This window comes from Calypte anna, chromosome 7 (assembly GCF_003957555.1).
Source record: "Calypte anna isolate BGI_N300 chromosome 7, bCalAnn1_v1.p, whole genome shotgun sequence".
In the NCBI taxonomy this organism is placed as follows: domain Eukaryota; kingdom Metazoa; phylum Chordata; class Aves; order Apodiformes; family Trochilidae; genus Calypte; species Calypte anna.
The window spans coordinates 3,725,982-3,740,040 of record NC_044253.1 but is presented as its reverse complement, the minus strand read 5'-3'; the positions used below and the strand labels follow the sequence as shown (position 1 = coordinate 3,740,040).

The following is a 14,059-nucleotide window of genomic DNA, read 5'->3' as shown; positions in this document are numbered from 1 at the left end:
GAACTTATTGGTGAACTTATTTCTGAATTATGTGTGTCCTGTTGCACTCCCACAGAGCATACCTGTTTTGTTTGCCATGCAGGGTGTTAAGAAGTCCTTTAAAAAAGGTTATAACTGGAGCAGAGGAAGGTCACCAGCTTGCCCTTTCCCACAGGCTGCACAACAGGCCAGAGGAGCTCTCCTGAAAGGGGAAAGAAAAGCAAGAATGTCTCACCTGACACATCCTTGGAGAGCAGGATTCAAACAGCAGAGGTGAAGTACAGCACACGGGGAGCTCTGCCAAAAGCAGGAGAGTCCTGACATCAGAATGCAGGTGCCCAGAATAAGAGTAGAGCTCTCAAATCAGAGGAATATGCAGAATTTTAGGCCACACAGATAACACCATTGAGAGTTAACCAAGGGCAAAGACTGATTTTTCAACAAGGCAAGGATTTGGGGTGTTTCTTCTTGCTGTTCTAGATTGTGTACTAATGAAGACCCCAAGTTAGAGGTCCCAAGGTTTAACACCAGCATTTAATATATGAAAAAAAAGGTGAAAGACCCTCTATAAACTATTCTTTGGGTCCCATCACAGCTTTTGAGTCAGCAATTACTACACACAGTTACATGCTAAGGCCATGTACTCAGCCAATACACAAAGGCAACCGTAGAAACTCTTCCTCCCAAGTAACAGCCCCAGAGATAATCACAGAATGTCAGTTTGGAAGGGAATTCAGGGATCAACTGGTTCAACCCTTCTTAATATTATTGGTTATATGAGAAGAGTTACCACTGAAGAGTCTGGGAAAAAGTATTAAATAATAATTATACCAGTTTGACTGCATTATAGGAGATGTACTTCCAGTAGGTCTCGTAAGGTAAAGCTTTACAGTCTAAGCAGAAAGATTTCAAAACCTCATAGGACATGCCTTATCTGCACCCCTTCTGCTACTGGAGTCCCATAAATCTTGAAGGCAGATGAGACTGCAGCTTTCCTGGGCACAGATGTTGCAGTCACATCTGCCTGAACTGGAAGCCCTGGTCCTTGCTACTTTCTGACTCCATAGCAGCATCTCAGTCAGGGTTTTTGGAAACACCAGTGCAGAGGGTAAGATGTTTCTGATCTCATTAGGTATACTAAAACTTTAACACAAACCACCTGCAGGTTATGATCCAAGTAAATGGCATAAAAGAGAAGGTTTTGAAGTAGAGATGCCCTTTCTTCCTTTTCTTTCCATCCTTCCTCATCTACATGACTCCAAAATAACAATTCAAATATTGAAATGTTTGATCAAATATTTCAAGTGTTGATCTAGCAGCCATGAAGAATGACCACTCATGTATGGATGTATCTCAAGGTCCTCAGACACAGCAGCATGCACATGCATATTAAACCAATTAATTCCAGGTGATTTCTACACATCACTCCAAGAAACTGAACCACCACCACCTCAGGTGTGCACATCCATGTAAACATTCTCCACTTTTGCTTGGGTTTTTTCAACTCACTCAAGATTCCCTCCCTAAACACCTATAGCAAGAAGATGTCCAACTGAATTTGCCCAGTTCAGGCTTCACAGTACAAGACAGACAAAACCAAGACCAGCAAAGGGGCCTCAAAGACAGTGAAGGGGCAGAGCACAACCCAGATATTCTGCAACTCCATCTCCAAAGGTCAGGTCTGCACCATGGAACAGGTTTGCAGGACTTTGTAGTAAGCTTCCTTCTCTCAGGCTTCACATCATAAAGCAGACAGCATTTTCAGTGCAGGATTATCTAATGTTTTATTACCTGGATGATGAACAAGTTGCAAAATGTTGTAGTTAGGTGGGAAGGGAAGCAAGTGTTGAGTTAGAACTGAAAAACACAGGACTAAGTGAACACTGAATTGAATGCAAAAATTGAAAAATTAATTCAAATTTCTATCTGCAGGAGCATCATAAGCAAAAGATGGTGAGATTTATTCTATTCCTCACTGATACTAAGTTTGTACATTATGTTCAGGTCTGGGAACACAGATGCAGAAAACTGCAAAAAGCTCAGAAGCAGCAATCAGGAAAATTAAAGGGAAACAGGCTTGCTGAGTACAGAAAAAAAGATGAGCAGAGAAAGAGGGCACAGGCTTCAAAATAAGTTAACAGCAGTTACAAAAATGATGTTCACGTCCCACTACTGCAATATCCACAGCAGGGAAAAAAAGACAAGAAGCTTAACGGGTTAGGAAAAAAAAAACTAGAATAGTATTAGGAAAAATATGCTACCTCTAGGGATAGTTAAACAACGGATTAGGTTATGGAAGGGTTACACAGATCTTCCCCGATTGTTTTTAAGACTTGGTAAGATGAACATGTCAGAAACCATCTATACATATATGTCTGGCTTTACAATGAATGCTAGATGCTCACACATACAGTACAGGGCCTTAACACAAAGTGGATGACCTCCAGAGAGCTGCATTTTCTTTTCTAAACCTAAAGGCTGTATGAGTTTAGGCTCCTGCCAGGCAAATCAGCAGGTGACTTGACTGCTCCTTAGAGCTCCAAGCAGGCTTTTGACAACTCTTTTTTTTCTAAATAGCCAAGGCAGCCTGTGATTGACAATTTTCTATCACATCAAGCATGCTACCTTAAATATGAAGTACTCTGAATGGTCCACCAGGGAAATAAAGTCAAAGTACAGAGAAAGCAATGGCAACCAAGCCCAGGAATCCAGTCCCGAGAAGGAAAACAAAAGTGTCCAATTGGGAAAAAACAAACATCCCATTAGTACCTAGGAACACAGGTATTTTTGTTTCTAGCACCTACAATAAATAAGCCTTAATAAAACGGAGTATTTAATAAAGTAGTTAAGAGAAATAAGGGGGGGGAGGTTTGATGTGTCTGTGCGTATTTTCACAGCGGTATGAAAGGAAATGAGGTAGAGTCAGAGCTAATTCTCCTTATATAATTTCACATGGAATGATTAGTTCTGCCCCAACAGTAACAGCTTTCCAGAGGGTCCTACTTGTCGCTAAGATTGCATACAGATGCTCAAAGTGTAGCTTCCCTATTCTCCACTGACAACCAACTTAAGATGCCAATATCATATTCATTTTACTATCGAATGAAATTCACAGCATGAGGAGTAAAATAATGTCACAGCTACCATGAAACTGCAGTTGCATGTTGGGGGTTGTGACTTACACAAGTTTAATCATGAAACAGATTCCACAAGAAAAGCACACAAAGTGGCTTTCTGCTCCAGCAGTGTCCTCTGGTCATGAAGGATGGCTCAGAGCAGGATAAGCTGAGGTCTGACAACAAGAGGGCAAAGACAGAGAGGAGCATTCATGTCACATGCCCCTGCTGGTTTATTTTTAAAAGGTAGGGTTTCAATCATTATTGTGCTGAACATACCCCCCCTCTTAAGCCTGATTAGGGAAGACATTCCACATGCACAGGGATGCTGAAGGTGGTGGAATTCCTAAGTCACCTGAGTCACTTCTGGGTGAAATACCAATTACCAGCAATTCAGCTCAATGAATGTGTTCAGTGGTGAACATACCACACAGAAAATCCTAAAACTCTTTGCAAAAACTTGTAATAGTTATTAATACTTCTATAAAGCACTGTACTGTTTTGTATTTAATCCTTGAATAAAGCCTAGTAGAAAAGCCATATGCAATTCCAAAATTGCTACTGCAAGTTCCAGCTCAGCTACTACCATGCCTTTAAAAGAATGGTATTTTTTTAAAGGTTATATATAAATACACATTTTTCCAGGGAGAGACAGCCTACCTTAGGAAACTTAACTATCAATGCAAAACCTAAATGACTCCCTGACTCAGCATGCCAAATAGTATAGGAACTTAACACATGTCTATTTTGCATTTATTAGTACAATCATTTGCTTTACAAAAGACCTACATATTAAATACAAAGCATGCTATTAGTCTTAGGCACAAGAGCAACCAATTTTTTTATGCCTTGCCAGAAATAATTACTAATTAGTCCAGCACCACCCTAAAGTCATTTCCGAAAATCCTGCCTTTACATTTAAATTACAATCAAAAAGAAAACCAAGTTAATGATAACAAAGCGTATTTCTTATTAAAGCTTTCTTAAAGTTAGATCAGCACAAAACATACCCAGAAATTTACTCTATTAGCCTGCAATCCAATAGACAGAAAAGATGAATATCAAAAGTTTTGACTGGGAAATCAAGAAACACAGAAGTTGACCAAATACTGCAGGATTACTTATTCTGCAGTGTTATGATACAGCACATCCCCTATGTAAATCTTGGGAAGGGAGGAGGAGGCAAGAATATAAAAAGATGCAATATGTCCAACTACCTGTTGAATTTTTGGTTTGTGGAACATTTGTACATAAAGTAAATATCCAAGCAGAAAGATGATGCCAAGCATCAGATGAAATGAGGATCTGTGCTTCAATTAAAAGATTTTCATCTTTAAATTATGTCACTCAGTAAATAAACCACTCGGAGAACAGAAGCAAGATTTACATGGTCAGATAATCCAGAACAATGTCATTAATTCACAGTTCCAAGGCTTTTTTGGTTTTTTTTTTCATCCAAACCGATCTGCCTGGAAAGAATAAAAAAGGGAATTTTTATAAGTCCTACAGATGCAGCTATTTCCACCGTTCTTTCTCCCAAATATTCTGCCTCTACAGTCACATACCATCACTGCTTTAGCTAACAACTCCATTCCAGGTTCTCAGCATTCCCAAATATTTACTCTTACATGTATGCAACAAGGCTTGTGATATTCTGGAAGTTCATCTACATATTGGCTTTACAGCAGTTCTACTACATCTGTTTCATTAGGCTTTAGGAGGACACAACACAAATCTCAGTTCTCTGAAGAAGCTTCTCTGTCTTTTCAGATTTAAAAAAAAAAAAAATTACAGAGAGGTCTTCATCCTTTATTCCAACACACTTGACCACCGAGTTCTAGCAGGGTGAGTAATGCCCATCATGGAATATCAGCTCAGTAAACCATTCATGACAGAGAAGAAATAAAAATTGGCATCATAATTAATCTGTCCCCAACTGCTTAGGCATGAACTGAAGGGGTGCAGGGTCCTTCTTCCTCAATGACAGATTCTAGTAAGATCTATGAAAGAAATCTTGCATTCTGGAGGGTCTCTTATTGAGCCCACGATTACCACGAGATTCCTATAGTCAGAGGCATGGCCAAAGTAACCTTTTTAAGGACTACTGTCACACTTCTAAGAGGAAAAGATGCCCACAGTTTATATGGCAATATCCTGCCACTGAGCATCATTTACACAGACAACCTGTTGCACAAACAAGGCATCAGAATTTCCCAATACAATCCTGGAATAAAACTGGAAAACATCATGTAAAGCCACACTGGTTGCACTGTTGTACAGACACAACTTGTTAAGATGCTTTCAGACACAAAACTGATTAAACTCCTCTTTCCTTTTGAACCTAACAATGACTTTTTAACAACTTTTATAACAATTCAGCGAAATAAAGGTATGAGGATGATACTAAATCCACTTCCAACTGTAGCAGCAACAAGAAAACTTCTGCTAATCACATATGTATTAAATTTCACACATATGTTTGATTATATGTAGATCTACACACATGGAAATATCTAAAGTTGCTTATACAGCACTTACTTTGGGATTTATGCATCTCAAGTGTTTCTGTTCTTTCTGTATCTCTGCTCTAAAAATTCAGAGGGAAAAAAACCACACTTCACACCTGGCCCTTGCCTTCTTTCCTCCAAGTTCTGCATTTCATCATTAATTTTACTTATTTCATTGTTAATTTTAGACATTCCTTCAGCTCTCATTTGGACATCAAAGAGCTACTCATACCCAAAATACTCCCAATCTGAAATACTGGCTTCCCTACTTGTCCTTTATAACTTGAAAAGATCTTTGATTTCTTGCCTACAGGAAATACTGTGGATCAAAAATAAAACATATATATGCTCCCATATATACATATATCTGGGGTCCAGGATTTAGGATAATAGGCTGTTTGGAGAGCTGGTTTTCAGATTTAAATTTCATTTCTGTGCCTGGTGCTTCACACGTTTATTTTTACTTTCACATCTGAAGTGCAGCAATATGGCTAGCTAAGGTGTACATTTAAGACATACTTTGATATGTATCTGTTCAGAAGTGAAATTCACACTGGAGTTATGTGTCCTTACAGCACTAAGGCACCACTTCACCGCTGCTAACTGCACCACTCACAGATGGCTGGAGGCAGGGGGAAGGCAGGTTCTCTGGAGCCCCTCGTTAACAATTCTGCCAACAAAGATTAAGGTGATTTTCCTGCATTACAAACTTGCTAGAGAACGTTTCTCACAAAGAAATAGAAAAAAAAACTCCTAACAGCCAAGGTATTTCTAAAATGTCTGCTGCGTGTGTTCCTAACAACCTTGCATATATATATATTTAGTTTCTTCCCCAACTTCTCATGTTTTTAAATTAGCAATATTTCTAAGTTATGCACCAAGTCCCAGGCAATGAGATGCTCTGTTAAAGTTAGCAACACATCCACCTTGGTAATACAGTGGCTTGCATCTCAAGGAGTAGTACACAGAAACCCTAAAATACAGCAGTTAATATTAAAGTCCCATTATTTAAAACAGCAGCAGTGTAAATCTAACCTTGGTATTTTCTCTGTGTATTTCCTTACACAAGAACACAATTCTGTCCATACAGGAGGTAGCTTCATATGTTACATGTGCTGCTTCTGAGCACAGTGTTTAGGCTCCAATTTATGCAGAAACAGCAACTCTTTAACCAAGTTATTTAAGACCTCAAGTCTTTGGACAAGACTTCCTCTTTGCAACTCAAAAAGCAGATACAAAAGAATATTCAACATTAAGTATCTGCTCATCAACTGCTGCAGAAGTGTCTTATCTCAATGGCTCTCCCAACCAGAACTATATAGTTCTGCACTGAACAAACATATTTTGACTTTCCACAGCCAAACAATGCAGTATATAAATCTTTGTTCCCTTTTAGTAAAAATAACTACCTAGAACTTCTAACCAGAATGTTCATCAGGGACAGAAATTAGCAGATATCCATAGTGCTAATTGGGTCAGAGGCCTAAAAGTTTCAAAACCTGGGGATCTTCTTGGAGCTCTGGGTAAGAGCAAACACTGCAGTTGTAGGGTAGAGAAAACATTTTATAAAAAGCTAAACTAGGAACTTTTTTGTTTTCATACTCTCAAATTTTATTGAGCAGAAATGTGTGAGGATAGTTTATTACTTTCACCGGCCACTCTAAAATGGGCCTCCAGCCAAACAGGTCTTTAAAATATGTCTATATTTTAGTTTTAAAACAACATTTAGGAAGTTATATAACTTTCACATTACCATCTAAGTGACTTAGCAGCACCAGTGACACGTTTCAGCTGTAAAGCAGGCACTTTGCAAGCTATAGGCATGACTTTCTCAACAGTACCAGTTGGACTCAGTACTGACTGTAAGGCAGCAGGGAGATCCACAATGGTGAAGTCACAGGTGTTTGACCCATGGCAATTCCTAAAAGACTGAAATTCAGAAGATGTTTGCTGGAATCACGTTAGTGGTACGTGTGCCAAACACTTTCCCTCATTCAGGCTAAATTGTGAGACAAGACCACCAAGTGCTGTTCTTGCCTTCACAGGGCTTTACTGCCCTACTCCAAGCAGCAGTTCTGACAATAGCACAGCATCAGAACTCAAAATTCTTTATTTATCAAAGGAAAGAATTTTGTATCATGTTTGTAAAGCACCAACACCTTGACCTGGGCAGTAGGTTCACTTTCCAGGTTTTACCACGCCTGCTTCAACAGCCAGCAAATGATGAGACTGGGAAACCATTCAGGAACTTTGTCAAAATGGTATTTCACACTAATGAGAATGATCCTCACCTTTTTAAACACAGTAGGTTTATAAAAAAAAAAGAGCACTGTATTTATAAACACCCTGTCCTTAACTGATGTATGCAATCTGGATTAATAGCACTCAGACTTATGTCAGAAAGCATTCCACCAATGTATTTTACTACACCTGGACTTCCAAGAGGGAAAAAAATAATGAAGCAAGAATACCACTCTACATTAGGTCATGAAAGCTCCAATTAAAATTCAATACTGTACTTTGTATGGAGGCTTTTTACATGAACACCCTGTCATGCTTAAGATTTAAGGTTAACCAGGTTAATAGAGTCCAATAAAACAGCTCTATTTAATTTGCCAAACCATCATTTTAAGCCACGCTACAATCTGCTACTTATCTTTACCTGACTGTTGGGCTAAACTCTGAATCCTGGTAATGCACACCCACTTGTCAACCAGAAAATCCTACCATAAAGTAAGCTTCAAACTCTTTCCCCTGCTTCTCAAAAAAAGTGCATGCATTTGCACCTCCAACAGCTCCTTTCCTCCAGTCTGCTACTCCAATCATCACACAGCCATGTGTTAAAAGATCTGTGCAGACCTGCCAAGTCTCATTCATCCCAGATACTTTCCCAAAGTTGGGATCCCTTCGCACAGTGTACACTGAAGCAGCTCCTCTGCTACCAAGTGTTCCACCACTTGGCATTTTTAAGCTTGTAATAATAATAATAATAATAATAATAATGACACCTAACCTCTGGGTGGTTTGCAAGCTCAAGTATTTTTTTTTTTTTCGGGTTTTTGTTCTCCTTGTTTTCTACAGCATGACACTAAGCCACCAAACAGGTTTCAAGTTTTCCTGATGGTCCCACCAGCAGAACTCTTTTCTCCACATTAAGGCTTTAATTCCACAATTAGTGCCATTTGGAATGAAACCGGGCTCGTGTTGTACAGCTCACTTCATAACCACTCGCAAAAGAGCCGTCCCTGCCCCGCACAGCCTGTGTTTGAGGGGAAAACAAACAAATAAATGAAGACTGCCTCTAGAAAACAAACTCCCCTCACTGCCCCAGACGGATTTTAAATGCTTGAAGGACTGAGGGAGCTACGGAGGGTGTCTGAGGCCTGGCAGGGCAGCCACCTGCCCCGAGCCGGGCCCGGCCAGGCCGTTCTGCCCTCCACGGGCCCTGCAGCTTCGCGTCCCCGGAGGAGGACACCGGGGAAAGATGCCGGAGGGGCCCGGTAAGGCCCTGCCTGGCCCCAGCAGCGGCTCCGCGGGGGCTGAAGCGCGGGCAAGCCACGTTCGGGCTCCCGAGGAGGCGAAGCGGCAGCCCATGCCTGCCGCCTCCACGAATGGCCCCTTCCCGCCGGTCACCTCCCCTCCAGCCTCCTCGGAGGCCTCCGCCAAGGCCGCGGAGCCATCTTAGTGGGGGGAGCCGGGGCTCCGGCCCTCCCAGTCAGCGCCTCCGCGCCGCAGGTGCCGGGGAGCGGCGTCAGGCGGAGCGCGCAAACCCGCGTCCGGCGGCGCCGAGCCCGGCTCCCCTCGGCTCCCTCCCACACCGAGCGGGGCTCCCCGGGCCGGGTCCTCCTCCCTTCCCCCCTCCCTCCTCTTCTCTCCTCCTGCCTGCAGAGCTCCGGTCACCCCCGGCCCTCATCCCCGGCCCTCCTCGCCCGAGCGCCCGCCCCGCCGCTCAGCGCTGACCCCTTCCCTCCCTCCTGGCTGGCTCGGGCGGCCCCGCTCCTTACCCCACCCAGAGGGAGCTCACCTCCTCCTCCTCCTCCTCACTCCCGCCTGGAGACCGTCGGCACCGACGCGCCGGCGTCCCGGCCCGCCCCTCCCTCCCCTCGGCGCGCAGCAGAGCCAACCTCCCCCAGCCGCCAGCCGGGCCCCCTCCTTCCTCCGCCCGCGGCCCAGGGACGGGCCCCGCTGCCGACCGACAGCTCGCTCGCTCGCCCCCCGGGCCCGGCGCCGCCCGTCGGAACCACCAAACCCATGGGGCGAAGGGTCCCGGTTTGCCCGGCGCCGCTTGGGCAGCGCCTGAGGTGGGGGAAGAACCCCGGTAACCCAGGAGAGGCCTCTCCGCTGGGCCTGAGGGAAGCTCGGCCGCCGGCCGGGCCCGGCTTCTGGGCCGCGGAGTAAGGAGGAAACCGAAGGGAAGAGAAAGGAAGGGTGAAAAAGCAACAAAACTGTTTGCTGCTGGGGCTGCAAAGCAATCAAGGAAGCCGCTAGAAAGAGTTTGGGGAGTGGTGATGGGTGGGGGGAATAAATAACAAGGAACTGTGCACCAGGTGGGCTCCAAAAATAAATAAATAAATAGAAAGGTGTCCTTCTCAGAGGAGCAGACGAAATGAGAGAAAATAGAGCTGCTATCAGTGGTACATGAGTGGGAGGTGTGTGGTTTTTTTCCCTGATAAACCAAACCTTTTCAGGTGGTATAACTCAGGGCAGGTGTTGCCATCACTGCCTGGTTTTTCAGCCCTCTGCTTTGGCCAGGGTGACAAACTTTTCCAGGAAAACTTTTCAGAGGAGACATGTTTGTCACACTGACTCAGCTTAGTGTAGTGTTATCTTTGGTATGTAATTTTATTTTTTTCTTTAGTGCAAAGTGAAGATGAGTAATATCTAATGGAGTGGTAAAGTAAAATGAGTACAGCTGTGAGAAGCATCAAGAACAGTAACCTGAGGAATTATGTATTTTTTCCTACCCTGGCTAATCGGTGATTATGAAAGAGTTGAGGAGAAGGCTGATTTGCATGAGAAATACCCTTAGGATAATGCAGCATTTTGTTTCACAATTTTCAAAGTTCAAGAAGATTAGCAAAGTTGTTTTCCAATACTTTTCCAGCCTCCTGCCCCTGTGAATGCCTCATACTATCAAGCAATGGAAAAGCCAGAATGTCACAAGGCAGAAAGTCCTTCCTGTTCTGATTTCTTTTTTAACTGGAATTAAAACCTGGAAGTTTTTTAGTACTTACCACTCACATTGCAATAATTTTATGAATACAAGATATCTGTCTTTCAGTTGTTGTCAGACAGGGAGAGAGATGAGGAGACCCTCAGTCCAGCTGAATAATTCACCCCCAGCATGTGCTGGAACGCAGACAAACAGGATGTTTTATCCCCAATTTATGGATAAAAAAATTGAGGCAAGGAAGTGGAGGCATTCATTTTTCAAGCGTAGAAGTGCTCATTTGTAAGCAGGCAATTTAGGCTTGAACTCTTTTTTTTTTTTTTCCCTTTTTTTTGAGGAAAAGGACCATGTATATACAGTTCCCATTGAAACTACACTTGAGGCACCCAAGCAGAAAGACTTTGGCCATACCCTTTTGGGGTCCTGCAGCCCTAATCCCATGTTCTAATTGGCCAGTAATCTGTGGACAGATATTGTAACAGTTCCTTTAGAATATTTTTCTACTTCTCACTCATTTGCATACTAATGGCATAAAAATAGGCACTTCCTGCCAGTAATTAGTTTGAGCCCAGAATTTAAAGAAAGAAAAAGACCACAGCATTATGGTAGACGGATGGTACTGAGGAAGCTGCAAAAAAGAGTCACTTCTCTGGAGCTCAGAAAGTGCCTTTAATTTAGAATTCAAGGCTGTCAACTCTGTTACCTCTGTGTGACAGGGATTAACTGTTTGCTTGGCCTAATAACTTTGCCTCTAATGGGGCCCTCCAACTTTTTTCATGGCAAATCACTCTATCTGTCCTGCACCCACTCTCCACTCTCTAAAGGTTTTTCTTTTTTTGCCTTTTTCCCAGAAAGAAGAATGCTAGAGGCAAAGTCTGCATCGTGAGCATAGTTCCTTGGCTTAAAGCAGCACGGAGTCTACTCCAAGGTTCTTCACCTAATGAGACACTTTGCCACTCCTAACCACATCAAGCCCTACAAAGCTCTAGGTTTAAATGTCCTCCTAAGAGCTTTGGGTGTGTATCTGACTTCTCAGGTGCAGGTCATAGGCTTGAGTGCTAACCAAGTTGCTAATAGCTAGAAATCTTCACATGGTAAGAGAAAATAGGTAGCTTTTGTTTAACATACCAGCTTTTTCAGTCACATATGAAGAGTTTTCTGCATTATAGAAATGTGTCCTTTGCTACTCTACTGCTGGTGTCCATGGGAAGGTGAAACACGGAAGCCTGGAGTTACCCATCCAGCCCTGTAGAATGTAACTTCATTGAGACAGAGAAATTTATTTTTTGCCACTGTCATTCCCCTAACGTCTTTGGAGATAAATACTATGAATTACATTCTCCAGGGCTATTGAACTGATACCTTCAGCAAGGAACTAAATTCAGTAACTCCTCCCAAGGTATTACTTAGAAGAAATTCCAGCAATTACTGTTTGCTGCCTGCAATCGGACAATCCTGATCTCCAGCAATGCAATCTAAAAGCTCATGAGATGAAACTACAGTTAATTATATACCTTCAGCTTATTTACCTATTCCAATAGCACAGTAATTACTGATCTATTAACCACTCTCATACGTGGGCTGTAACTTTTAGTTTCTCTAGAGCCACTGCTCTCAAACCATGCAATAGACCCCACAGATGAGATCCATACTCCTGAAAGTTGAGACCTGCAGCAGAGATTTGATCCATGTAATGGAATCCAGAACAAGAGAACTCCACTAGGAAAGTCTTTTTCACCTTTCTCACACCTTTCCATTGCCCTTTCCCTCTATCCATCCCACTTTGTTGCTAAACTTCATGTCAAGCATGTATGGAACTCCACGTTGCTTTGTGCTGAACTTTGAAGTGAAATTGCGTCGCCTTTTTTTTTATTTTTAAATGCAAACCTCATGAAACTTCTATCCAGCAGAGCTGTATCACCAGAAAGTATTTTTCCTGAAAACTTTGAGACTTTAGCTTATCAAAGCACAGATCCTTAAGATGGTTGGGTCTATTCCATTAGTAGTTTTATAAAGTGTGCGGGCTGGGTAAACAACAGTGACAGCTTGGGGAAGTGTATGCACCTGTTTATTAAAAAGATGTTAACAAGGGCAAATCTAAAATAAGAACATGTACCACAACCCAATTTTCAGCAAATTTTTATGCATGCCTACACTTAAGGTTACCAATGTTATTGGCAATTTCTCTCTCTCTGTTTTTTCTCTCTCAGAAGTACACGGCAACTGATGAGCATGGAGCATCTGTGGCAAGGGAAAAAAACACCATCTTCAAATTTTAAGGAGCAAACATGACCCTTTCTGTTTCTGCTGCTTCCCACCCACATTTAGTTAGTGTGAGAGAAGGAAAAAAAAAAAAAAAAAGGAAAAAATATAAATTTCTTTGCCTGGAAGTATCGAAGAAGGTATTGTTTTCTCAACCACAAGCAAGGACTTTCATCACTGGTTTTGCTCTACATCATAAATGACAGCAAGTTTTTTATATTTTACTTGTAAAACTTAGAAGAGGTCACATTTCTAAAAGTCTTTCTGCAGAATCGAGTCCTCTGTTTGGATGTATGCAAATTCTACAGCACTTATGCAACTTGTAATTTGCAGATAGGTATAAGCATATGCAAAATGGAGATTAAATGTGTGTATGCAAGTTTGCAAAATTAATCAACCAAGAATGTACAAAAACTGCGAATGCTTAGTTGAAATTTTGCTCTAAAAGTATTTATAAATTAGCCTTCTACAGCACCTTTCACACAAGGATACTAAATACACTTTGTTTTTTAAAATAATTAATTATTTATAGGATAAGATAATATTACTCCCCCCCAGAATGGTATTTTAAAAATATATCTTGATCTTACGAGGACCTGTCAGTACTTACGCCTATTCACAATTGCTGTAGTGGAGCTTTTTATGGGTATAAAACACTGCCAGACTGGAGCCCCTCCAGGATTAGATCTTAATCCCCAAAGATACATAAGTGCTACCATCTCCTTTTTGCAGATTGAAAACTGGAAAATGCGTGGGTAAATGCGTGCAAGCTTACACATAAGGTTAATAACAGAGTAAAGAACCAAAATTTATGCTCCAAACTTGTGAAGTGCATTGAAGGGACTGTTACTATCACTATCTGTTACTATCATGGAGTCTCCTTCATGGCAGTAGCTGATGTGAATGTTATTGAAAACAAATCAAAGTTTCAGCATCCAGCTGATGAGCCATAGTGCACATCCCCCAAACACATTTGATTACTCCTGTTATCATGAAGCAAAGAGTCTTTGGATGGTTCTCACAAT

At 42.0% G+C, this 14,059-nt stretch overlaps 2 protein-coding genes across 2 annotated transcripts in view; one reads left to right on the top strand and one right to left on the bottom strand.

The window, feature by feature from the left end:
* The window catches only part of GTDC1 (glycosyltransferase like domain containing 1), a 181,702-nt gene extending 172,006 nt beyond the window's left edge, over positions 1-9,696 (bottom strand). Inside the window, exons 1-2 of the mRNA XM_030454512.1 lie at positions 9,627-9,696; positions 63-181 (exon numbers count right to left, since the gene is read on the bottom strand). The gene's annotated coding sequence lies outside the window, so the exon portion shown is untranslated. The remainder of the gene's footprint in view (positions 1-62; positions 182-9,626) is intronic.
* On the top strand, positions 8,945-13,206 carry LOC115598572 (vegetative cell wall protein gp1-like). The gene is made up of 4 exons (XM_030454073.1): positions 8,945-9,102; positions 9,247-9,903; positions 11,624-11,700; positions 12,983-13,206. Exons 1-4 carry the CDS (start codon positions 8,945-8,947, stop codon positions 12,997-12,999), a joined length of 909 nt encoding a protein of 302 aa, XP_030309933.1. The 3' UTR covers positions 13,000-13,206.
* Positions 13,207-14,059: the final 853 nt, after the last annotated feature.

What these genes read in the sequence shown, in the direction of transcription:
- LOC115598572 (XM_030454073.1), top strand. Translation starts at nt 8,945, where the DNA reads ATGCTTGAAGGACTGAGGGAGCTACGGAGGGTGTCTGAGGCCTGGCAG. An exon ending in AAAGATGCCGGAGGGGCCCG is followed by an intron (nt 9,103 to 9,246) that starts GTAAGGCCCTGC and finishes CCTCCCCTCCAG; the next exon opens with CCTCCTCGGAGGCCTCCGCC. An exon ending in CCGCTTGGGCAGCGCCTGAG is followed by an intron (nt 9,904 to 11,623) that starts GTGGGGGAAGAA and finishes CCTTTTTCCCAG; the next exon opens with AAAGAAGAATGCTAGAGGCA.